We start from the raw sequence: 24,978 nt of genomic DNA, 5'->3' as shown, positions 1-24,978 counted from the left end.
TGAGCCATTATAGGTTTTAGCTAGCACTAATTCTATCTAATAATATCGTATTGCATTAATTTGATAAGGTTGTGCTTTTAAAAGCTGTGGAAATTCCCCCAACCCACCAAATATTTAGTGCAGCAACTGCTAATATTATTATTCTATTTATTGAACCATAAATCTACAAAATATCTTGAGCATGTAGTCACTACTTTGTAGTGTGTTTACTCAAAGAAAGCCAACTTAGCTAGGAACCTCAGCTAGGTAAGTAGTTATGTTAGCTAGCAAATTTTATCTATTTAGTCAGCTCTGTTTGCTTGTGAGTTTAGACTGTTTTTTTGAACATTGTTCAGTAAGGCAAATAAGGTGACTCGGTCATGTAAGTCACTTTACACTACAGGGTGTCTTTAAAGTCAGGAACCAATGAGAAAAAAACTACATATTTAATTTATATTCTATTTATATTTATTAATTATAGTAATTATAATTTACAACATGCTCTTATAGCTGCAAAAAAATTTTATACCATTTTTTTTGTTTATTTAAAATAAAATCCACAAACTGAGTGTTGCACATATAAGCTAGTTACACACATACAGTACTGTGCAAAAGTTTTAGACACCTTTTTTTTTTTAGTACAAACTTTGTTATAGATTTTTATTTTATTATTTTATGACTTCTACATTATCAAGTCAGTACAAAAACATTTTAGAGTCCCAAACATTAGTTTTCCAGCACAAAATTAAATGTTACAGAAAAATGTAACATCTGTATGTCAGTAAAGAAAGCAGTATATAACGTAAGAGACACATTTCAGATAAAAAAAAACATAATAAAGGCTGCTGGGTTTTGCTGCAAAAATAAGAAGCAAGTGCGACAGTCAAAGTCTCCAGAAGAACTGTGTCTGATTCTGCAAGATGCTCAATACAACTTACAGCCCATTTCCTTATAAAACTGCACTAATTGTATCAGAGAATACCATTTTTATTTTAATTTTTTTGTCACAACAAATATTGACTTTGTTTCATATACTACTGTTTACTGCTCTTTACTGTATTGTTTTTTTTGTGTTTTTTTTTAAATGTAGAAACATTTAATTTCATTATTTTGAAGACATCTTTGCTCTACAGCAAATTTTTGCACAGTTCTGTGTGTATATAAATAAGTATTTATGCATAATATTTGTGGATGCACAAAAAAAGCACTGATAATTAAACTACAGTCCTAAATTAATAACAAAATCTCATTTTCTCTGCACCTTACGGTTTCTGTTCCTCACTGCCATTAGGCAAATTGTTATACTTTACTTTGTTCATACCATTTTAATTAGACGTCACAGATCTTACTTATGCTACACTGTTTATCACTGCGTCTCCATTGCGAGTGATGAGCGGCACAGCCTTGTTACAAATAGATTGCTCCTGTTATAATAAATGACAGAATTGACACTGCAAGCACACAAACACAGCATATAATGACAATAAACTTGAATTAAACTGAACCTTTTAAGCAACTCACACCAGTTTCCCCAACCCCTTGCACACAGTGGAGCTTTTGGATATAAACATAAGTTTGTGCTCGTGCATCACTGTCGTGCTTCCGTGCTACACAAACTCCACTTTCCAAGATTTGCAGGTTACAATCTTCTTCGCCGCATTAAATATAAAATGCTCCCATGCTTCAGAGGACTTGGGTCGCACACTTTTTTCCGCTGTCACTTGACGATTACGCCTCCATGTGATGGTGACCTGAGGTTATGTTGGGCATAAAAGGTAACGTTGACGTAAACTCAAGACATGAATTTTTGTTGATTCTGCTAACACTAGCTGAGTTGCATTACGTGTGTTTGATGCCACATGCCATTGACTTGGAAAGGGCTTACACTTCTGGTTAGTAAAAAGAACACTTGTGCTCCATCTGAGACGATACTACCCTTCTAAACTTCATACACTAGACTGTAGAGTGCATAGTGTAAGTGCATAGTGTATAGTACATCATTTTGGACTAGGGTGACCAGATGCAAACAGACCAAATGTGGGACAAGTAGTAAGTTTGTGTGGCACAATGTGGGATATATTTCCGACATTCAAAGGCCTACCATTTTGATGCCTATCTAAATGAGTAAGAAACGTGTACACGGCCCATTTATATTTATTTATATTTATATCTCTTGTATCAAACAATGCAACAAAGAGAAACATTACTGCATAAAAAAATTTATGGAAAAAAAAAGGATTTCTATGGCTTGACCTGACGTGTGTCCAGTTGGAGTGAAAGCTGACAGTCCTTTGATGCAAGTATAGGTCTCTGCAGAACATAAATGGGCGTTTCCCAATCAGTGTTCAGTCTTCAGACCGGCTAGACGCTGTTCAGCCATCCAAATTGGATGATCCAATCAACTACGGTTATGAATAGGGTTAAGTTTACGGTTTGAGTTATTTTAACAAATCAAGTAAAGCGGTTGAAAACGCCTATCCTGGTTTGAAAACACCCAATAATTGGAAAACACCCTTTTTTGTTCTGCGGAGACACCATACTTCTTTGATGACAGGCGTCAATACTTTCTTCACAATCATTGGATTAATGTCAGATCTGGCCAACGCCCCTGGGAACAATTGCTTCGAGAGCAATGCAGCTGATGTTTTCTGTCTATTCCAGTTTATAATATACTGAAATATTATTGTAGAAACATGAGAAAAAAATAACTAAAACCTTAGTGTAACACTTTCCCAGCTTCGGGTAGGGAATGAGGAAGCTGGAGGCAGGCTTGGAACAACTCAAAAGGCTCTAGCGCTATTCTTTATCTTTCACTTTCACTTTTCAGCAGTTTTATTTTATAGACACAGGCACGCACACACGGCTCTGTTCTGGTTGACTCTTTCTGTCTTTCGAGGAGCCCGACTTTCTATTCTTGCCTCAGCTCACTTCAACACAGAACATTCAACACAAAGCGGGATGTCTGCTCACCATATTTGGGACACAACTTATTTGGGTCTGTACTCTCTGCCATTTTTCGGATGCATGTTTTCGGAAAAGAAATCCAACAGACTAACCAATCAATAATAAGATTTGATGACAACATCGATTAGTTGTTGCACCTCTACATGCTCTATGCATTTTCTCAGCTGCTGTATCATATTTTTGCAGATTTGGTCAAGATATTCTGATCAGCATATTTGCTGATCAGAATTATATATTGCTATTCCCATTGGTTCCTGACTGACTGTATATAATGGATAAAGGAGTTTTTTTATGTTTTGTTTTGAAATAAAAATTTCGTTATGATTTGAACAATGAGATGTTCCGTTCCAAAAAGTATTTGCCTCTGTCGTGTAATTTACAGAAAATACTTGCCAAAATCTGTGAAATGAATGCAAGTCTGTGCTCACTTATAGTGCCTTTCTACAGTTGTGACCAGTTGATTGATCGCACAGACGTCCTGATTAATGTCTCTGGCTTAAAAGTAATTTTTCTAGCACATTTAAGATGCCAGACAATCAAATGATTAAAGCAGTGATTTAATGTTTCTGTTTAGCTCTGATCCAACTAAAATCCACCTTCATTCTAGTCAGTACAAATCATGAATAGTGTAGAAAGTCATTTGAGATTCAGCTTCAGTAAATGTACAAGTATGTTTTTGAAATGTATTTTATTTTTTAAAATGTTACCTAGTTAGGATCGCGCTCAAACTTCACTAAATATTAAAATACTGCTACACTTGACTGTGTTTGGGAACATGTGCAGAGATTAGATATGTTTGCAGATCCTGTCCTCTACCAAATGAAATGAAGAGTGATTGTGGGACTATAAAAACTGGGGAGGAATCCAAGAACTTGGGCTGCAGTTTTGGGCAGCTTCTATGTGTAGCTAGATAGCCAAGCTCTTGAAGAAGTCCAAGTTAAATTGATGCATGCTGTATCTTGAAAGTCATTTCTGAGGCTCTGTATCTTGGTCTGGATGTAGCTGTAGTGTGCCTGGGACAGTCCCTCCAGGATCTGGAAATTTTGCAATTGCAGAAATGAATGCAAAACCAAGCTTGGAGGAGTTTGCAATTTTTCAAAATTACCACAGATTTTCCGCAGACGTGGGCTAAGACGCGTCATGTGACATCATCACAATGCGCATTCAGCCAAAATCCTCTTAGATTCATGTGCGTTGAACGTGAGTACATGTCTAAAAGGTCTCATTTACAAACAAACATCTCTGCGAAAGTCTGTGCAAAACAATTTCGTACAATTGCAATTTCACCAATTCAAGTAGTTTCTCAGTTAAAAAGCACAAAAAACGCTGCAAATTGCATCACACATTTTGATTGCAAATTAAGCATTTTTGCCCGCAGCAATCACAAAAAAACTGCTGTACGTACTGCTAGCAGAGATAAAGTCCTGGTGATGGTACATTCTGGAAACGAGATCTGAAAGTCCTTTGAAGAGGCATGAAGAGATCCAGTTAAAGACCTTCTTGAGGTTAATGGCAGCCAGATGAACTTGTGGTACGGTGTAGATTTGCATGGTATACTAGCACTATACATGGTATACTAGCACTACAGTAGTATCGCAATACTAAAGTTTCAAAATACCTCTGATGCTACTGAATTTTTAAAACGGTAGGATCGTGAATACGGTAATACTGTAAGTAATGTTGTATGTGCGGCAGTTAATACTATTTTCGTTAAAACATCACATTTCACTGCTTTTGCAGAATACACAAAGGTTAGTGACACTTCGTTTAACCTAAATTCTTCACCTTAATATCTTTAAAGATTTCCTGTTTGCTTGCAACCGAGCTAACGTTATACTAACCGCTGTGTGTAAATACTAAAATTAGCCACGTTTGCTAGTAAGTGAGCTAACGTTCCCAATTTTATAATATTTTTGGAGTTAATTTCCAAATTCAGTTATTTATTAGTAATGTTGTGTTCATTCTTGTTACTCTTAGGACAATTCCATTAGCATGATTTCACTGCTCTAGGGAACAATAGATGAAATTGAATTAGTTGAATTAGTTGCTTGCCAGTTATGTGATCGTTCTTGAGTTTTTCCAATAGCCAGTTATTCATTCTCTTTAATAAAGTATTCAGAGGAAAATTCGTTTTCTCTGTTTTCACTTGTATCTATGTATTTATGTCAGTTCTGTGGTACCATTTGCATGGTATTGTGATACTACTTAGTATAGTGGTACTTTAGCGGGTATAGTATCATATGTTCATGGTATCGTGACCACCCTAGTAGGGTGAAAGCTGAGACATGAGGTAGTGTGGTAGTGAAGTAATGGCATTAGGGTCACAAAGTGGGACATCCTTATGAATAATACAATAAATGATCAGTGTATTAGAATTACATTGCCTGTCCATTGAAGCCCCCAAAGGACAGCAAAGATTGGCTCCCAGTCGTTGGCTCTGATTGGCTCTCACTCGTGGCTGGCTTGTGAAATGAAGCAGTCTCATTGCACATCCTCTATTATGTTGTGCTGTCCTAGTTGCCTCATTTCCAAAATTGTGAAGGTGAAGAAGTATACGCATGGTAATCCTCCATTGAGGCTAATTAGGAGAGGTGGGCTGGGTAGAGCCCTGACGTCTGTACTGGATATAGTTTTGATGAACCTAGTGCAGATGGTTCAATGTTTTTATGAGAATTATTGCACTGTTTTCATAACCCAGAGACAAAGCGTATACTTATGTGTAACTCAGCTAATACAGATAGTTGTAAACAATGGCAGACATCATAGTTTGAATCTTGCCTGTCTAAAGTATGAAGGAAGTTATGGGCAGGGTGATATGATATAATCAAGTCCACTCATGTTTTAGCGTTCTGAATGTTTTTCACTGTTTAGGGAGCAGAATGTAGCTTCGCTGTCATTCTGCAGAGCAGCTGTCCTATCAACTCTGAGGATCAGAGCTTCAGGTTTGTAGACTTTCTGTCAGTATCTACCTGCAACCCAGTACCAAAACAATGCATTCTTACTGCATCTGCAGCCTACAGCTGTGTATGTGTGTGTGTTTGTGTCTGTTGGTATTTGTTGTGTAGTGCTCTTCCTGTGTATTTGTGTCTTCGAGTGAGCGCTTATCAAAACTTGACTTGTAGAAGATGCATAGTTTATACTATTGTTCCTCGACAGAAATACAATAAAGACAACGCATGTAGCATGCTATTCACAAAAACATTGTGCGGCATTCAGTGTAGTAATCTTATAAACCAGACAGGTCTGACTTAATGTTGGCAACACAGTGCAGTTGAAGGTTAATGCACTTTCTCTGTGCCAAATAGCAAACACACCTGCTCAGAAAATAAAGGTTGAGTTATGTATGATGAGGTATTTGACCCAGATGCAGTCTGTGAGTGCTCCACCATGCCCGTAAGCCCACATCAATAGGGAGGAGTGGAGCTGCTCCGATGACGCAGTTCTGACTATTTGAGCTAGTCGGGTCATGCCAGTATGTACTGTTCCTTTTTCTCCATGATGTCCACTGATGCCTCTTGCGTTTATCAAACACCGACCGGAATACTGTCCATTGCCATATTAAAACTGGCCATTAACATTAAGCATAATACAGGGTGTCCCAAAAGTCTCCGTACATACATAGAGGAAATTAACACTTTCGCAGAATGTAACTTTATTTACAAAACATCCTCTGCATTATTGCCATTTTTTTTGTAAACACACGAGTCGTCTCTCCTAACTTCGGCTCCCAGTTCAGTCCATCGCAACCTTGCGACAGCATCCCGAACCAGCCATGAGAATGATTTCAGTACGTTCTTCTTTTGTCAAAGGCATTCTTAAAGGCTATCTGGAAAAACATATATAAATTAAGTATTTTTAAGACATTTTGCTAGAACGTGTTTATTTTCCCTATGTATGGAGACACCCTTTAATTCACATTTTATTCATGCTTGGTTTGAGGAGCTGATTATCTTTGTCCTAACAAAAATGTTGCCGTTTGAAGTACTTTTTTAATAATTAGTCCCCAGAATACACATGCTATAACTACTCACGTTAGTAATTAATCATAACCCTAGGTTCAGCCCTACTGGCAAGTGACAAATTGCTTGTGTCACTTTTAATTTGTCTCTTGTGGGTGTATAGTGACCACTACAGTGGACATGCACTGTTTGATGTACATGTTACATGCTGGGCTTTGTTTGATCTCTGTTGGCAGATAAGAAACTGTACTAGCTACGCTGTATTGCTAAAAGTACCCGACCAATCATATCCTTGCTTTTTGAGCATTCCATTATATATTTAGTCTCCATTTGCTGTTATAATAACTGCTACTCTTCGGCGAAGACTTTCCGCTAGATTTTGGAGCGCGGCTGTATTGATTTGCCCATTCAGCCCCAGGAGCATTAGTGAGGTCAGGCACTAATGTTGGTCGCAAGGCCTGGCACACAGCCAGCATTCCATTTCATCCCAAAGTTGAGGTTGAGGTTGAGGTCAGGGCTCTGTGTTGGCCACTTAACTTCTTCCACTTTAACCTTGGCAAACCATGTCTTCATGGATCTCACTTTGTGCTCAGGTACACTGTCATACTGGAAGAGGTTTGGGCCCCTTAGTTCCAGTGAAGGAAACTCACAATACTACAGAACAAAGACTTTCTAAACAAATTGTGCACTCCAAACAGTTTAGGGAAGGCCCACATATGGGTGTGATGATCAGGTGTCCACATACTTTTGGCCACACCGTGTATGTACACTCACTAGAGACAACAATGAGCTCTGCTACTTCTGTCGGAACTTTAATTTTCTTCATGATGTCTCTATACACGTTTATTGTAAGTTTGCATATGACAATAAAGTGAAGCCACAATTATAAGTTTTTCTTACAGTTTTGTGCGTCAAGCAGTGAATTAATGTGACTTAATTGCAGTTAATCCATAGGATTGGGTTTGTTGGATTTGTTGCTTTACCCTGTTCTACCTAATTTGCATCTGTTGTTTCTTGTCACACTGTCACTTTGTGGCTTGCTGCTGTCTCTGAAGTTGCGGCTCTGTGTCATGCATGTATATCGAAAATGAATGACAGTCATTCTGCATTAGCATTGTATTAGTTCAGGGAAATCAGCTGTGTTGGACCTTATGTAAAAGTCCTATTATGAATATTGCTGTATCATTCAGAAGAGAATCACAAAACACCTAACAATGGATTAATTTCCCATTCCTGATGTCACATGCATTAAGAGTTTTCGTGTGGATTCACACAACTAATCCAGTAGACATAAGAAATCACAACACGCCTCTGCATGTGCAAAAGCTGCTTTCTTTCATTCAGAGAAAAAAGTGAGCCGTTAATATCTACTCAAATGAATAAATGTACAATGACTTCAATACACCTGTACCCTGGTTCTGAAGTAGTTAAGAAACAAATTCACGCACAGCTTTGTCACTTGGCATTAGATAGAAAAAGACATTTACAGCAGAACTGATATATTTTTGGCCAACAAGTGTTAATTGTGATAAATCACAGTTCATTTTTTTAGCTCAATTAATTCATTTCTGAGGCTTAATTTAAGTTGTTTCTAGCCTGTTTGACTAGTCACATGAATTAAATGGGTTTAATACAAAGCCCAGTAACTCTAAACATAACAAGATGATAATGTTTAAAAAATAAATCTGTTCTGAGGGGTTCCATAAAATTTCATTTATACTTAAAAGGATCCTTGTTCCAACAATTTAAGAACCCTCGGTCTGGAATCTCTGCTGCCAGGCTCTGAGTGTAAGAAAGAGGAAAAGGAGGTCAAAAGTGTTACAGAATGAGAATCTGACTGAATCCCTAATATCATTGCATCTGAATTGCTGGTCCTTCCAAGCGGTTGCCTTCTCACTCCCAGGATTTTTTTTTCTCTCTCTCTCTCTCTCTCTCTCTCTCTCTCTATCCATCCTCCTCCCTCTCTTATTATTTTGCTTGCTCTGGTGCCTTATCAAGCCCTTTCGTGCTAGCTGGAGAAAATATTTCGCCAGTGTTTCCCTGGCAACAAGGCATGCAGAAGGTGAAGATGGAATAAGGGTAGCCATACCCTGAATAATGCCCAAGCCATGTCCTACCTTCTGCCTATGCCAAACCTTTAGCACAAAGACCTTTAGCACATTAGATGACTTCCCCCCCAACTGCCTATGCAACTGTAAAACGCAGCAGAGGAATGGGATGGCTGGGTGCTGGGGAGAGGGAGAGAGAAAGAGACAGAGGGAGTTTGTGTTTAAGAAACACTGCCTGAATGGTTTTCTCATCCTCCCCTCGCTGAGTGCTGCAGACTGGCAATTACATCACATATCACACTGCCAGCTACGCACAAACCAACACACATACATACATACACACACACAAGTATGCATGCCAGTGAAACAACAAGAACAAAGATAACGTCGTTAGACAGCATTGACGTCAGTACAGTAGTATACATGAAAACTGTTAAAATACCACCAAACGATTACTTTTTAACTTGTGTCCAAGTTTTCATGCTGCGTGAAAAGGTTTGTATATTTCCTAATACTTCCTCGTCTTCTTTAAGCTTGCAGTGACTTTCAGAACGAAACTCGAGTTTCAGTATTAAGTAGGAGATGATGACTAAGGTACTCTGAAATGAGAGTGAGTCAGTCCAGTGGTGTTTGGATTACTATCCAAAAAAAGAAAAAGCAGGGTCAGCTGAGTGATTTTATAGCGGTTTGGACACACTGAGTCACTGGGATTCCTCCTCTGACAGCAACAACCTCACCAAGGTCTCATCCGTGAGCTCATAACCAACTGACTAAGAGGCATTGTTGTGTAAAAAAATATGGAAGGGAAAGGTGAAATTGCCATGGGGGCTGTAGGGCATGTAGTGTTGTGAGATTAATTGTTTGGGAGCAGTGCGCAACACAAGGTCAGATATGGTACACTGTTTCAAATTTCAGGCATCTTACACGCTGTGCATTGTGTTGCAAGTTGATAAACAATATGAAAAATCCAGTGTTCAATAAATAATTTCATTTATTATTATTAATATTGGCTATAAACAGTTCTTTGTCCAGGTGGTGTAATCCGTTAATAGTAAGCTTTGGCAAAGGACAAAGATTGGGCTATTCTATGGACACAATGGATGCTTAAGTGTAACGGTTTTATTTGTGCATTAATACTGGATTCAGTTATCATCATACGTTCACAGATATGCATATATATGGCTCCGATCGTGGCTCAGCCAATCAGATTTTAGAACTGACACTGTCTACTCTACAGGGTGTCCCAAAAGATTCTTGAGCCAGCCATGAGAATGATTTAAAGACGTTCTTTTCTTGTCAAAGGTATGCTGAAGGCTATCTGAAAAAATCTCTCTCTCGATATATATATATATATATAAAATACATTTTGGAAGACTTTTAGCTAAAGTGTTAATTTTTAGAGACTGTTTGGACACCCTGTATGATAAAGAAAATGAAGAATTGTATTACATACTGATTAAAGTGCCCCAATTATGCTATATAGAAGTGCCTAATTTTGTTTTAGAGCTCTCATACAATAGGTTTACATGCATCCAAGGTCACTTTAATTTTCTCATAATGTACATTGCAGCATCACCTCTTTTTCTCAGTGTCACAAACGACTTGCTCAAGGATCCGTTCACTCTAAACTCCTCCTTTCAGAAAGCCTACTCTGCTCTGATTGGTCAGGTGTCCCAGTCTGTTGTGATTGGTCTACCTCTTATAGTGCGTGTCAGAATGTCAACTCAGTAATAATGTCGTCAGTTTTACCTTATCAATTTGAGCCAGAGTCCGATAGTGATACATCGGTATTCCTAATGCTTTATGCAATGCTTTACATTAAGTTTACCTTATCGAACACTATTTACTGCATTGATTAACATTTGATTTGATTTGACAAATGTTAAACATGAGCAATAATACACTAAGTAATAGTAGCATAACTAAATAACTAAAAGTAACTAAATTCCCCTGCACAGACTAATGTTTATCCAACACGCGATAAATATTAGTTCTCATAAATTAGCAAAAATTACATTTCAGCTTGTTCCTAAAAGTTTTTTTTTATTTACTTGTATTCTGAGTGCTGGTCTTCAGGTGCAAACATTTCAAACTTACTTTTCAGGCTTAGTTGCCACAAATGTGTTCATTAAGGTTGTGTTCAGGTTGCACATTGTGGGTTTTTCTCAGTGATGAACATTGTTTAATATAGGTGGTAATTATTTGGTATGTTAAATGCTAAATTCAACTAATACAACTATTACAGTAGAACTTTCTTGATGCCTAAAGTTCTGGTTTGTTTACGTATGCCTTAAATAATGTCAGTTAAGGAAATGGATATAAAGTATTACCTTGCTAATTGAATATTTGTGACATATTTGACACCTGAGCCATAGTTTAGCTCATTTCATCTTAAAAAACAAACAAACCAAATAACAGAGGAATCTTACAGCAAAAATGTACTGTAGAAGAAACAGCTGGACCCAAAACAAGAGGCATGACATTTAAATAGTATTTTGCCCTAAATGTACAGTATGTTTGTTTTCAAAAGATTCCTCTTTTATTTGTTTTTAAGATGAAATGAGCTTAGCTATGATTCAGATGATAAATGTGTAATACGTATTAAATTAACACGATAGAAACAAAAGGACCCAAAAGATGAAGCATGACATTTTAATACATAATAAAAATGGTGACTCAGAGCACCGGTCATATGAGATCAAGAGTAGCCTTTAACAAACCCTGTGACTCGTCATTGATTCACCCTTTATTGTTTTACTGTTGACTGTTCTAAATGTTCTGAGAATACAGAGCTGTTAGAGCTGCCCTGGGCCGCACTTACTGTGCCCCTGTATTTGTACGGTCTTATCTTATGCCCGCGTCCTTCTTACATGTTGTTCTGTTCTTATCATTGCACAAAATGTGTTCAGTCAGCGTTATTCTCATTTTTACAAGATCACCCTGTTTTAAATGAGATGAAAGAGTTTTTAAATTCTGATTATTCTACAGTACACTCCTGGGGGGGAAAAAATATTAAAGCCCAAAATGGCAAAATATGAAGCTTGTAATGGTCTTAACAACAAATCATTGTCATGGAAACATTCTTGCATTCCTATTAATGACAATATACCTTTTGGTGATTGAGATTTTGTATGAGTCAGACCTTTTGGCCATATGGCATCTACAGTGAACATCTATTTTAAGTGGAAATAAAATGATACCACTTTTGCTTTTCTGCTACTGCAACCTTGAGTTTCAGCCAATATCGATAACCATCTGATATTGTTTTCTTTAAAAACCACTAAGCTTTTTTTTTAAAACTGAAGCACTTCAATCTTCACTCACAAATCATTATATTGTGTAACAAAGTATGAATATAATAATCAATCCTAACAAAAACTAAGTAAACATTTCCAGTTCCAAACATTAATTACTTTTTCAAATCCATTTCCAAATTGTCCTATTTGTTACAGTATCCAATATGTCCTCCACCATGTAATGCAGGTATCGATCTAATACTGGGTGTCAGATCGGTGCCATCGCTAGTTTTACGTATATATACCTACATACAGACGGATGGCAAATTAATTGGAAAAAACAGTATTGTGACTTAGTAAGGTACTGGGCCACCAGAACAGCTTCTGTGCACCTTGGCATGGGTTTTCCAAGTTTCTGGAAATGTATTGGGAGGTTGAACGCCACAGTTCCAAAAGATATTTCCTCAATTGGTGTTTTAATGATGGTGGTGCTTTCATTTTCATACTCCTCAAACCATTCAGCGATCCCAGCAAAAGAAATGCCCCCAAACAGCATAACAGAGGCTATGTCCACATGAATCTTTATAAATTTGAAAAATGCATCTTTTTCTCTACCTTTTGGCTTCTGTCCACACTGAGACGGCATTTTTGTCCAGCGAATATGCCGCTTTTCGAAACACCGCTCTCCCAAGTTGATAAATCGGTCCCTCCAGGTTTTTGCGATCACAGAACTTGACACAGAATCAAGCAAACTCTGCAATATTTGGAGGAGCTTGCGATTTTCTACAGATTTGGGTCAAGACATGTCATGTGACATCATCATAACGCGCATTGAGCCAAAACTCTCTTCGATTCACGTGCGTCGAACATGATTACAGCTAAAAGTTATCATTTACCAACAAATATCACTGTGAAAAACAATTTTGTGCAATTGTGATTTCACCAATTCAAGTAGTTTTCATCAAAAAAAGCTCAAATTTAGAAAATGATCAAAGCAAAATCAAGCATTTTTTCACAAACAAAAAACCTCACCGAAATCCTATACGCACTGATTAATTTGAAAATGCCGCTTTCGTGTTGTAGTGTGGATGAGAAAACAGAGATATTCAAAATATGTATTTTTAATCATGTGACAAGGTGATTCTTTCAACACAAAACAAACAAGCTGATGGACGATGTACTATAGTTGTTGTGCCTGCTATCCAGTTTGATAGCTTTGTTAAAGATTAATGTCACCTTTTACAACCTTCAGATTGCATTTTTTCAACTCTGTACATTTCCTTGACATTGCGGCGTCAATTCAAAGAGATGGAAAATAAATAAACACCTGACAGAAATGACGCATCATAAAGCTTCTTAAGTTTTTTTTATGCATGCACCGTATAAGGATATAAGCGTTTTCAGATGTTTCAGTGTAGACAAGCAATTTTTGGAAAACGTTTGAAAACGCCAGTCTAGACGGAGAGCATTTTAAAACGTAAATCCAGTTTTCATACTTGAAGTGCCTTGTTCTCATGTTAATTGGAATAATGAAATCCTCCTGTTAGCATGGAACACGCTGCCTCATTTGTAATGTAGAGCTGCAGACAAAAGTGTGTACTAAACACCTACTTATTTGTTCTAATCCAGTACTCGTAATCTGTACCCCAGACAGAGGTCAAAACGCAGGCAGACAGCGAGCACACTGAGAGCACATCTATAATCAGTCCAGACGGGCAGGCCGAACGCAAACATCAGAGAATCATGACAAGGAACAAAGGAACACTAGCTCAGAATCTGTGTATCACATGATCTCGCCTGATTAACACTCAGAGAAGCACAGAGGGTTCAAAAAGATAAATGAGACAAGAGTCACAATCAACAGGTGATACTAATGAACAGTCTTGGCAAACAGAGAACAAGAACAGGAAGGAATGACGAGGGGGGAAAAAACGGAGTGCAAACAAAATGAAGGGTCAACAGATAGAGCTCGAATCAGGACAGACGAGACGATGTCCTTCTATGAGGACTCTCCTGCCCTATGTTTTAAACTCCTTTATACCACAGTATTCCTCTACTAAGAGAATACATGCTTTCTGACAGTTTGAGGACTTAAATTCTCAGGGAAAGGGGCAGGTTTGGCTAACATTTTGTTTATTAGCTGTGTTGCTCTCTGTGCTAACATCACTCAGTGGTAGTGTTTGATTGATCACTTTCTTAGTAGCAGAGTTATATAATATACCTCACAACTGTATTGTGTTTTTCCTCAGCAATGTCAGTGATTCATGTCGCTGTACGTTTATGAAGCCATAGCTCATCTGCTAATGGTTCAACTGTGACCTAGAATAAGGGATTCAATACTCCATTGGTCTGCTTCTTTTTCAATGGATTTATTAGTTAGGATTTATTTTAGTGCTCCTTTCTAGGGTTGTGTGATATCTAAAAATAATTATAAAAGATCACATTGCGCACATGAGTTTGTTTACAGGTTTATCTTGGTAGCGTTTCTCATAAATCGTGTCGGTTCTCTACTTTTTTCAGCACTGCTCCCATCCTCCTCCTTCACGCAAATTTTCAATGCTGCCTCTGAACATAAAGCACTATTTATAAGCTTTGGTCTAGACATAGAAGTCGACAATCTGATGAGAGAAGAAGAGTGAGGAAGTGCATGACTAGGTTTTTTTTTTTTCCATTTTGCTGTATTTTAATAATCAGTAAGTTGAAATTAAAATGGTTTTAGTTTGATTTTCAAAATATCTAGTTCTACATTTTGTAATAAGAAAACAAATCGTAAATAAAAAGATTTACATCTTGCCTTTTTTTACTTTCTTTCTCATATACAGTTACTTCATGAGGTGTTAATTTAAGCTGCCTGTTGCCTTTCTTAAAATATTTGTAGCCTACTCCAGTCCCTAGATTCATAATTCAGGAATTTTTATTAAGTTGCTGTTACTTTTCTTATTTGCTGCATAAGCAAATGTAAATAAAATGTTAATATTATTTGGGTAATGTTAGCCGATTTCACAAGCTGTTAAAAATCTGGTACCATTTTCTTTACTAAATCTGTTTTCCTTACAAAAATGAGTGATATCTTTGTATGTCAAGGATTAGCACCAGTTATGCTAGTCATCGCCAATATCTGATTACATCACTAACTAATTTGTGTTTGTTAGCCTTTTGTTGACTGTAAATTCCTCCTCTCATTGCCACTGGAACCAATCAGACTGCAATTCCTGACCCAAATCCCACTGTTAACCAATCACAAAAGGATTTTTAAAAGGATTTGCACGTTGTTGTTTGGTGTTTAAACTATAATTGAGCAAACAGCATATTGCAAAATTTAATCCACAGGCATGGAGCATGAGAAAAGCGAGAGCGAGAGCTTGTTTGGGTGGGGAAGGCAAGATACGTTTTCTCTGGGGCTTGATAAAGCACAGACACTGTCTCAGAATCAGCCAGCAAAAGCAGGAACCGTGATGGCTGTTTACTGATGGAACTTCCCTTACCTAATAGTGCACCATGTGGCCATCAGTCAACTCCATACATGCATGCTGATCACGTCAGAATTGACACGCATTAAGGGCTAGCAACATACAAGTTTTCTCATGGAAGTTTCAAATACTAGATACGATGCTTTAGCAACACACAAACAAAACCACACAAACATGTGAAGATGGAGGTAGACAGACACGTTACGGGTAGCAATTAAGGGTGTTAAGGTCAATTTTCATATAATGATAACTTAGTCTAAAAATTTCACGGTATCATGGTATTAATTAACCAGTTGAAAACACATCAGACAATGGTTAAAATGAAAACAATATTCATTATGAAATCTTTGTACAAAATCTTTGCGCACCCTTGTGTATATATAGCAGAAACCAAAAGGATCAAATCCCCTAATTGTTCTTTTTATCTCATGAGAGGACGTTTATAATAATTAGGATTTATTCGCATGTGAAAAGAGATAACAGAAATAGGAGTGTCTTTATGATGTACACATACCAGTCACACTAGAATACCATGCCTTCCATTTTAGAGACAAAACAATAAGTTATTGCGCATGTCCTCTCCTAAAACTTTTCTGGCTGTGCTGTTTTTTAAATGCAGCTGTCAAAACAAAATTTAACTCGTAATTTACGAATCTACCAACGAGCAAACAAATAAGATGTATACAGAAATGAACAATAAACGATAGTTTGTAATTACTGCATCCGTTAAACCTGATCATTCCCTCCAGGATTTTGCGAATTTGCAATCGCAGTAATTAACGTGAAATCAAGCAAACTCTGCAATATTCGGAGGAGCTTCAAATTTTTCTAAATTACTGCAGATTTGGACCAAGATGTGTCAAGATGTGCATTCAGTCAAAGCCCTCTTTGATTCACTTACGTCGGACATGAGTACAGCTACATTTACCAACAAACATCACTGTGAAACACACTATAAAACTATTTCACTAATTCAAGTAGATTTCCGCCAAAAAAAGCAAAAAAAAGAAAAAACTCTACAAGTTGCATCGCAAATTTTGAAGAAAAAAAAGCCGTAGCAAAATCAAGCATTCTTGGCCACAACAGTCACAAAAAAAAAACCTCTCTGAGAAATCCTGTATAGACTGCCTGATAGGCATTATTTTATTTATGAATTACTTTATTGATACAGCGTGTGTTTACACCAGAGAAGCACTGAAAGTCTACCATATTCTGGATGCGTTCTACTACTTTCTTAAAGGAAAGGTGTGAAATATGTGCACCTATTAATGCGGATGGCATCCGTCTTGTGTATGGTGAACTTGGAGTAAGTAAAACGCTGAGAAGGAAGCGGGAATTGCAAGCGTCTCATTTAAGAGACGCTTTAATGACGCTCAATTAAGACGCTTAATTGTTTTCGTTCAATTGCAAGCGTCTCAGTGTGTTTACACCAGAGAGGCACTGAAAGTCTACCATGTTTTGGATGCATACAACTGCTTTCTTAGAGGAAACGTGTGAAATATGTGCACCTATTAATGCGGATGGCATCTGTCTTGTGTATGGTGAAGTTGGAGTAAGTAAAACGCTTGATTCTGCATGGTTAATTGCTAGAAGGAAGCGGAAATTTCCAGCGGACAATGTACATGTATGGCTGGATGAGTTAGCTAGCGAATTGGGTAATCTTCAAGATTGGCAAATGAATACATTACACAGTTCAGTATGCACCCTTTTAGGATAAAACATGCAGTTCGTAATGGCCTCTAGTTTTAGGCCAAAGTTTGTAGTAATGTTGCTCCAGTTCTTGTGGCTCTGGAACCATATGTGAGGGAAGACTTAAGTTCCTCGTCTGTGACCTGACCATCCGACAACAAAACACCAGGGTCCTCATTTTAATTTGGATGTCCTGTCCTTAAATCCACCTTCCAGACGTGTGAATTATGGTTCTTCACTACTGTTTTGGAAACTGTTAACCGGCAACAGGATATGTCCTAGGAATAGCGATGTCACTTCCGTTGCTCTTGAGTATTCGTTTGAAACGGTCTATAACATGTATGCAGGCAGGAAGTGTTGCTTTTCTGAGTTCTTTTAAACTTTATCTATGTTTTACATTTTAAACTTGGCGAATGCTTGGTTTGGGCGGGGGATGAAAGGAAACAGCGAGTACCTCCTGGAATTTCTTTTCTCACAGGATACGACAACAAATATCTCCAGATATTTTTGTCACCTTATCATGAAACAGTGTGGCAGCAAGGAAAAGTGGCACAATGAGGCAAAAATAATAATAGTACGACAATTTTTATGTTTTTATCTGCATTTTGAAGTCAGCTTTAAGGTAACTGTCTTATCACTGTGACACTGTACACCCATTCTAGCAATTGGGTGCTAAGACATAATTTATAGTACTAATAGTGCTAAGTATTTAGACCTACTAATGAATATTCATTAATACCATTAACTGGATTACTTGTGTAATCAGCAATTTCAGTATAATTTCTCTAAAGTGGTTTTTAAAATTCAAACAAATACAGCACACACCGTAAAACATGCATGCAAGCTGCCTAGGCTAGAAAGCCTGTATGCTAGGTGTAAGTGAGACTTAGCAGGATGTCTCCTTGTCCTGCTGGGTTGGATGATTTTTGGACGTTTTTTAATATTTTATTCCTGTAGGAGTTTCTCCTCTAAACAGACATTACAAAGTACAAAAATCACAGACTGCATCTTTAATGGCTTAGTGACGGAACATTTTGGTAGTGTTTATGATCTTGAGACCGGTAATGCTTCTTATTTCGTTTCTGCTCATTTAGAGTAAAAATGAAAGGCTGAAAGGGTGTTAAATGAAATGCACTCCTGGCAGAAAGAGGGGTCTTCTGTTAAGTGCTTCCACTGGCGAAGAATGCAGTACACCTGCAGCAGGAGAAACATGTCTTAAGGCAGTGTTAGCTCAGAGTCAAGGTGCACGTGCAGTGAGGCAGGTGCGATACAATCTGTTCATTGTCTTGACATGGAGATGACCTTAAACCGGAGGAGCAGGACCTTTTTCTTAAAAACTCAATCATCTGAAGCTGCTTGTGTTTACGTTAATGCTGGGCGATTTTCACAATTAATTCGGTTAATATGAATGAGTGTTTTCAATTTTTCAGATGTTCTAATTAAGACGACATGTTTAGATATGCATATTTCACATTTTAATGAAAAAAAACAAAAAAACAAGCTCATAGCAAAGAAAGGTGGAAATATCACTCCAGAGATATGGAATTGGTACAGGTTTGAAAAGTTAGATGAACAAGTTTACATAAAATAAAATAGCTGAATTTGCTGAATTTGACTTCTCTTCTGAGTGGTAATTTGCTGGTTGGAATGACGTCATATTCGAAGTCAAAGTCGTTTATTGTCATGTGTACAAGTACCGTGTACAACTTTCTTGAATGCTACTCCACAGACTATAGACAAGACAGGAATACAATAGATACGTCACTGCTATTGCATAACAAGTGTACACGTGTGCAGAAATTACAACAATTTACAAGAATTACAAAAATAAATAATTGCTAGACAATAAGACAATAAGTGACAATACAATAAGGCAATAAAGTAACAAGTTGCAAAGTGACATTATTGTTATTATAAAGTGTCCAGAGTCGTTATTGTTATTACACATTAATATGTGTTGAACAGTCTTATGGCATTGGGGTCAAAGCTATTCCTGAATCGCGTAGCGCGTGTTCAAATAGTCCTGAGTTGTTTGCCAGAGGGCAGAGAAGAGAAAAGTGCCTGTGCAGGGTGACCGTGGTCGTTCATGATGCGCTCTGCTTTCTGAGGCAGCATGTAGCGTACATGTCCTCAACTGCTGGTAGCTGTGTGCTGATGATTTTCTGAGCTGTTTTAACAACCCTTTGTAGAGCTTTCCTTTCCAGTATGGAGCAAGTGCCATACCAAGATGCAGTACACGCTGTAAGGACAGACTCCACCACACTTCTGTACAAAGTCGTGAGAACTGTAGTGGACATCCTGGCTTTTTTCAGATGCCTGAGGAAATAGAGGTGTTTGTGAGCCTTTTTGATGATGGATGCTGTGTGCTCAGTCCAAGTGAGTTTAGAAGTGAGGATGACCCCTAGGAATCTGAAGCTGTTGACCGTCTCTACTTTGTCCCCTCTGATGTTGATGGGTGCGTGTACCTTCTTCTGTTTCCTAAAGTTGATCACCAGCTCCTTAGGTTTACTGACATTAAGAAAAAGGTTGTTGCTCTGGCACCATTGTCCCAAGAGCCTCACCTCCTCTCCGCAGGCCGTCTGGTCATTGGTGATCAGACCCACAATGGTGGTATCGTCAGCAAACTTAATTATAGTGTTGGAGCTGTGAACGGCCACACAATCATATGTAAACGAGGAATACAGCACCGGGCTCAGAACGCTTCCCTGTGGAATGCCAGTGTTGAGGTTCAGAGGGGAGGAGGTTTTACTGCCAGTCCGCACATGCTGGGGTCTGTTGGTGAGGAATTCCAGGATCCAATTGCACAATGTGGCACTTAGTCCCAGATCTAGCAGCTTGTGGATCAGCTTGGTCGGAATGACAGTATTAATATGATATTTATTAAACAAATAATAGTCTCACATAGCAGTTTTTATTGTCCAGGTTTTTTTATTGTCCTTTACCAGGATCATTATTTGCGCTAAGGTGCACGGTGAGCACGTTCGCCTCACACCTCCAGGGTTGGGGGTTCGATTCCCGCTGTGGCCCTGTGTGTGCGGAGTTGGAATGTTCTCCTCGTGAAGCCGGGGGTGTCTATAGTGTATGAATGAGCGTGTGAAGGTGTATGTGATTGTGCCCTGTGATGGACTGGTGCACTATGCTTCCTGGGATAGGCTCCAGGTTCCCGGTGACCCTGTAGGATAAGCGGTATAGAAAATGGATGGATTTTTTGCACTATTTGTTATAGATGGTGCTATTTTCCAAAGTCCATTCTAATAAAGAAAAAACTTTATAAATAAATAGTGTAATTTTTCAATTTCATTATGTAAGAACTAAAAAAAATTAATTGAGAAGTTTGAAAAGTTTGATACATTTGAAAAAATTTTCTTTTGTAATTTTGCCCAGGCCTAATTTGCGTTTGTCCTTTTACAGGACTGGAAAAAAGTGAATAAGTGGCAATATTTGTGCGTGCAGGTGTGTGTGTGTGAGTTTGGGATTAGAGGGCAGGGTGGCCTATTGCACTGTTTGCTAATCTCCTCTGCTAACAGTAGCCATATTTAAACCTAATACAGCAATCTGGAACGACTGCCCTGTGTGTCTGGGTTTGGGATCTATAAGGAAATTAAACTGTCAGTCTCTAGGCACTCAGTGTCTGGCCTGGACAAGGAAACTGTACATTATAACATGCTGTTTTCGACGCTTTTAACCTTACAGACTGTTTTGTTCATGCCCTTTAGAGCTGTGAGAATTAATTTTATTGATCGAATCCTATTTGAACTTTTCTTAATATCTATTTATTTGAAAGCAAGTAATGTAAATGTTTACGATCCCATATTATAACTTTAGTTACAAAATGTACTGTAAGTCAAGCAAAATGTACGTTTTTATATTTCTTGGCCAGATAACCCTTTTCACCTGATGAACTTAAGACTCTTGAGTAAATGCACATTTACCTATCAATTGTCTGTTTACATCTAAATGATCAAAGTATGTTGTATCAAAGGAAAGCTATTATTGATCATTTTCAACAAACATTGCCTCTAGCTGATTTTGTTTTCCGCTCGATAAAAACGTGAAGCTTTCGGCTGGACCATTACTGGACCATTAATAATCAAATGCATTCCAAAAATAAAAATTTTGAAAAGGGAATGGGACAACAATATCCTACAGGGGTTTTCCTCATAAATGTTTAAAAATGTACTGTCTATACGAGTCAAAAAATTATAGGCTAATAAAAGCATTTGAGTACTTTGACATCCAAATAAAACTTTTGAAGGTAATCACAGCTTATGGTTATTTTATATATGTGTACAGTACATAAATTACAAGCAAAGACTGTAATACAGGATTTGAAAAAGATTAGATTATAATAAGGCTCAGTTGTTGTTTTGTTCACCCACAGTTACTCTGCTACTGTTACTCAGAATGACCTTTCTGCTTTCCTCCTCAGGCTATGGTGGCGTGTTACCCTGGCAACGGCACGAAATACGTGCGTCACGTGGATAATCCAAACGGAGATGGACGCTGCATTACATGCATCTACTATCTGAATAAGAACTGGGATGTGAAGGTGCAGTATGATGTTATACTACCTTCCTTTATCTGCTGATCTCAAACCTGCTTGTTTTACTGAAAAAAAGAAAAAACCCATCAGGGAATATTTTATACATGGCCAACAGATAAACCAGTACATGTGTTTTAAAGATGATTATTATCCTCAGGTGATTTCTGGGTCTTATCAGCATGCGTGATATGTTTGTGTGTATTTGTCTGTTTGGTGTGCGTCTGTGTGTTCAGGTTCATGGTGGATTACTGCAGATCTATCCCGAGGGCCGAAATGTTGTCGCTAGCATCGAGCCGTTCTTTGACCGTCTGCTCATTTTCTGGTCAGACAGGCGAAACCCTCACGAAGTGAAGCCGGCCTATGCTACTCGGTGAGTTAACTGTTGTGAATTTACTTTCGTGCTGTAACAGTAGAGAGCACCATCAGGGCTGCTTGACATCTCACACACATCACACATAATCACACGTTTCTTACTTCCTTGTGATCTGTGACTGACTGCTGGTTTGTTCTGTGCTCACACGCACATGCTTCCTCTTGACACAAGTCCTTCATATAACCTCTTACTTAGCCAACCATAGCATGCTAATTCACACGCATATTTTTACGTTTACTTTGTTCCAAATCTCCCCACTATGCTGTTAACTTTTACCAAAAAATAAATAAATAATGGAGTTTTTAAAAGGTGTAGCAGGTCCTCTTCTAGAAGTGTTTCTCAGTTAAAATGTCTAATTTTGTCATGTTAAATGTTTCGTCTTTCACTGAGCCAGAAAAACACCCTTTGTTTTAGTTTATTTAATTTATTGAATTGAATTAGTTTGTGACTGAATCAGTGTTATAGTTTAGTTTTTTGTTTGTTTGTTTTTTAAAAAAATAAACAAATGTGAGTTTATTATTTAATATATTGTCTTCTGTTTCCATTTGAAATAGATTAGTTAATTTAATTAACATTAGCTAGTTGGCTAGTGACCTTAGCTACTGGTTTGAATGATGTAATAATTAGAATAATGTGAGCTATTTGATTAGCAGTCTTGGTGTACACAGTATAAAAGTTAGCCTAATGTAACCCAGTAGTGCTTCGTTATTGGTTTCAAGTAGATGATGTAATACTTAGCCAAACATTTTCTACCTTATTAGTGAACGTCACTAACAAATAAAGTCAAATAGCTCTTGCTGTAGAGGTAATATTTGCTAAGTGAACATTAGCACAGTGCCATGTTTATTTTATGTGTAGTCTAGATAATCATGCAAAATTGTGTGTAGTAGCTAAACTGTTTTCAATTCACAGTTTGACTTTGTATTTAGATATGTTTATATATTTATTTTCAGTTTTCAGAGTATGAATGAAATGTAAGAGTAATTTTAGTTTCAGATCAAATGAGCTGTAAAGTATTATGGAGCTATTTTGTGTTTGATTTTTAGAGAGTAAAGCAGCAGTATTCTTTCCACATAGTTTAATATCCTTGGAGATGGACAACAATATTGTAAATTGATTCACTTCCATTGTTTTATTTCATTGTAGGTAATTACGAAGGCATTTTTCTAGTTTTTATTTAATATGTAGTATATTGTATATTATTTTATTTTAGCTGTGTAATAGTCTGTAATTTTTAGTATTTAACCCAATAACAGTGCAGTGAGGGAGCTGAAAATAATATAGATGCCTCGTGTGTATGAAACAGTGACGGCAGGGCACAGGAAGTACGCTTTTCCTGAGTGAGCAGAAGAGCTCATATAGCAGAGAACGAGAGCGTGGAATAAACAAATGAGCCTGCTTCGCAGCGCAGCTCTCTGTATGTAGACTGTGGCTAGTATACGGTTTGCCTTAAACTCCTGTCTGCCTTTATCACACTGGACTGTTTACTACACAAGCAGTCTAGTTTACACTTGGTTGCCCATCCCATGCAGAAAATATATACAAAGGCAGTGTAGCAAATACATTGCTGCAATGTATGAAAAGAAGGTTTGTCAAACTACACTTAAATTTTTTTCTAAAATGTGTGTGGGATTATTCAAAAGTGTGTAACATTTTTGTGTGCACATTCACTCACTGGCAAGCAGCGCGTATTAATTGCCAGACTCACCTCTTTTGTTTGTTCGTGTCACAGATATGCCATCACAGTTTGGTACTTTGATGCAAAAGAGCGAGCCAACGCCAAGGAAAAGTACAGATTAGGTGAGTTCCAGAAAATTCTTGACTGAAATGAAAACTAAGGACCTGTGTTTTATTACAGCATTTTATTTCATGATGGGAGCACCACCATGCCACTCTTTATATCGGTTTCTTAATGATAACGCTGGCACCCAACGCTAGGCCCTGTGTAGGATAAGCAGTATAGAAAACGGATTAGATACATTGCTTATTATTAGGGGGCCAAGCACCGAAGGTTATTACCCTATTGTTATTCAATCTCCTTCTGCTTCTGCTTCTTCTTCTTCTTCTTTTCCTGCTTTTGCTGCTGGCAAGGGTGTCTATGGCAGCCCATAGAACAGTCCGGTAAAACGTTGTGAAATTTGGGCCAAGTGCTTCCAATGCTCTAGTGCCACCATCGGGTCAAATTTTGGCCTAATTTGGAAGTACGTTTTTGGTCATAACTTTTGAACCGTGCATCCAAAATGTAAGTTCAGTGTCAAGTTCATTGTCTACGATGATTTTCTGCCATCTTGGATTTTGGGAAAAACAGTTTCATACCCAAATGTTCCGTGCCTGCGCAACTTGATTTTTTTTCCTTAGATCATTTGAAGAATTTGTGCTAAATTCACAGTTAAATTTTCCTGTAATTCCCCAGAGTGTGCTGAAGTGAATGCATGCCAAGATCTGAAACTCAAGTGTACTTACTGTTGACCAACTTGGATTTTTTCTTTGTTTTTTTGCTTCTCCTCCTACACAGTATGTTCAATCAACACCAAATTTGGCATACATCATATTCAGACCAACCTGGACAAAAGCTATTAAAATAATGTTGATGGTTTGCCTGTAATGTGCCAACAAATCAGATGTCGGAAAACGCCAAACAGGATGTGAGGCTGTATCTCAGCAATGACCTTGCACACTTCAGGACCATGCCCTGAGGCTATGCAACAAATTTCGTG

General features: G+C 37.7%; 1 protein-coding gene across 1 annotated transcript in view; it reads left to right on the top strand.

The window, feature by feature from the left end:
- Nucleotides 1–24,978, top strand: part of egln2 (egl-9 family hypoxia-inducible factor 2) — a 29,215-nt gene that overhangs the window by 3,461 nt on the left and 776 nt on the right. The window contains exons 3-5 of the mRNA XM_053646727.1: nt 21,775–21,894; nt 22,122–22,258; nt 23,994–24,061. Coding sequence (XP_053502702.1) covers nt 21,775–21,894; nt 22,122–22,258; nt 23,994–24,061 — 325 coding nt within the window. The remainder of the gene's footprint in view (nt 1–21,774; nt 21,895–22,121; nt 22,259–23,993; nt 24,062–24,978) is intronic.

This window comes from Ictalurus furcatus, chromosome 17 (genome assembly GCF_023375685.1).
Source record: "Ictalurus furcatus strain D&B chromosome 17, Billie_1.0, whole genome shotgun sequence".
Classification (NCBI taxonomy): Eukaryota; Metazoa; Chordata; class Actinopteri; order Siluriformes; family Ictaluridae; genus Ictalurus; species Ictalurus furcatus.
The sequence above is the reverse complement of the archived record's forward strand: the minus strand, read 5'-3'. Positions and strand labels throughout refer to the sequence as shown.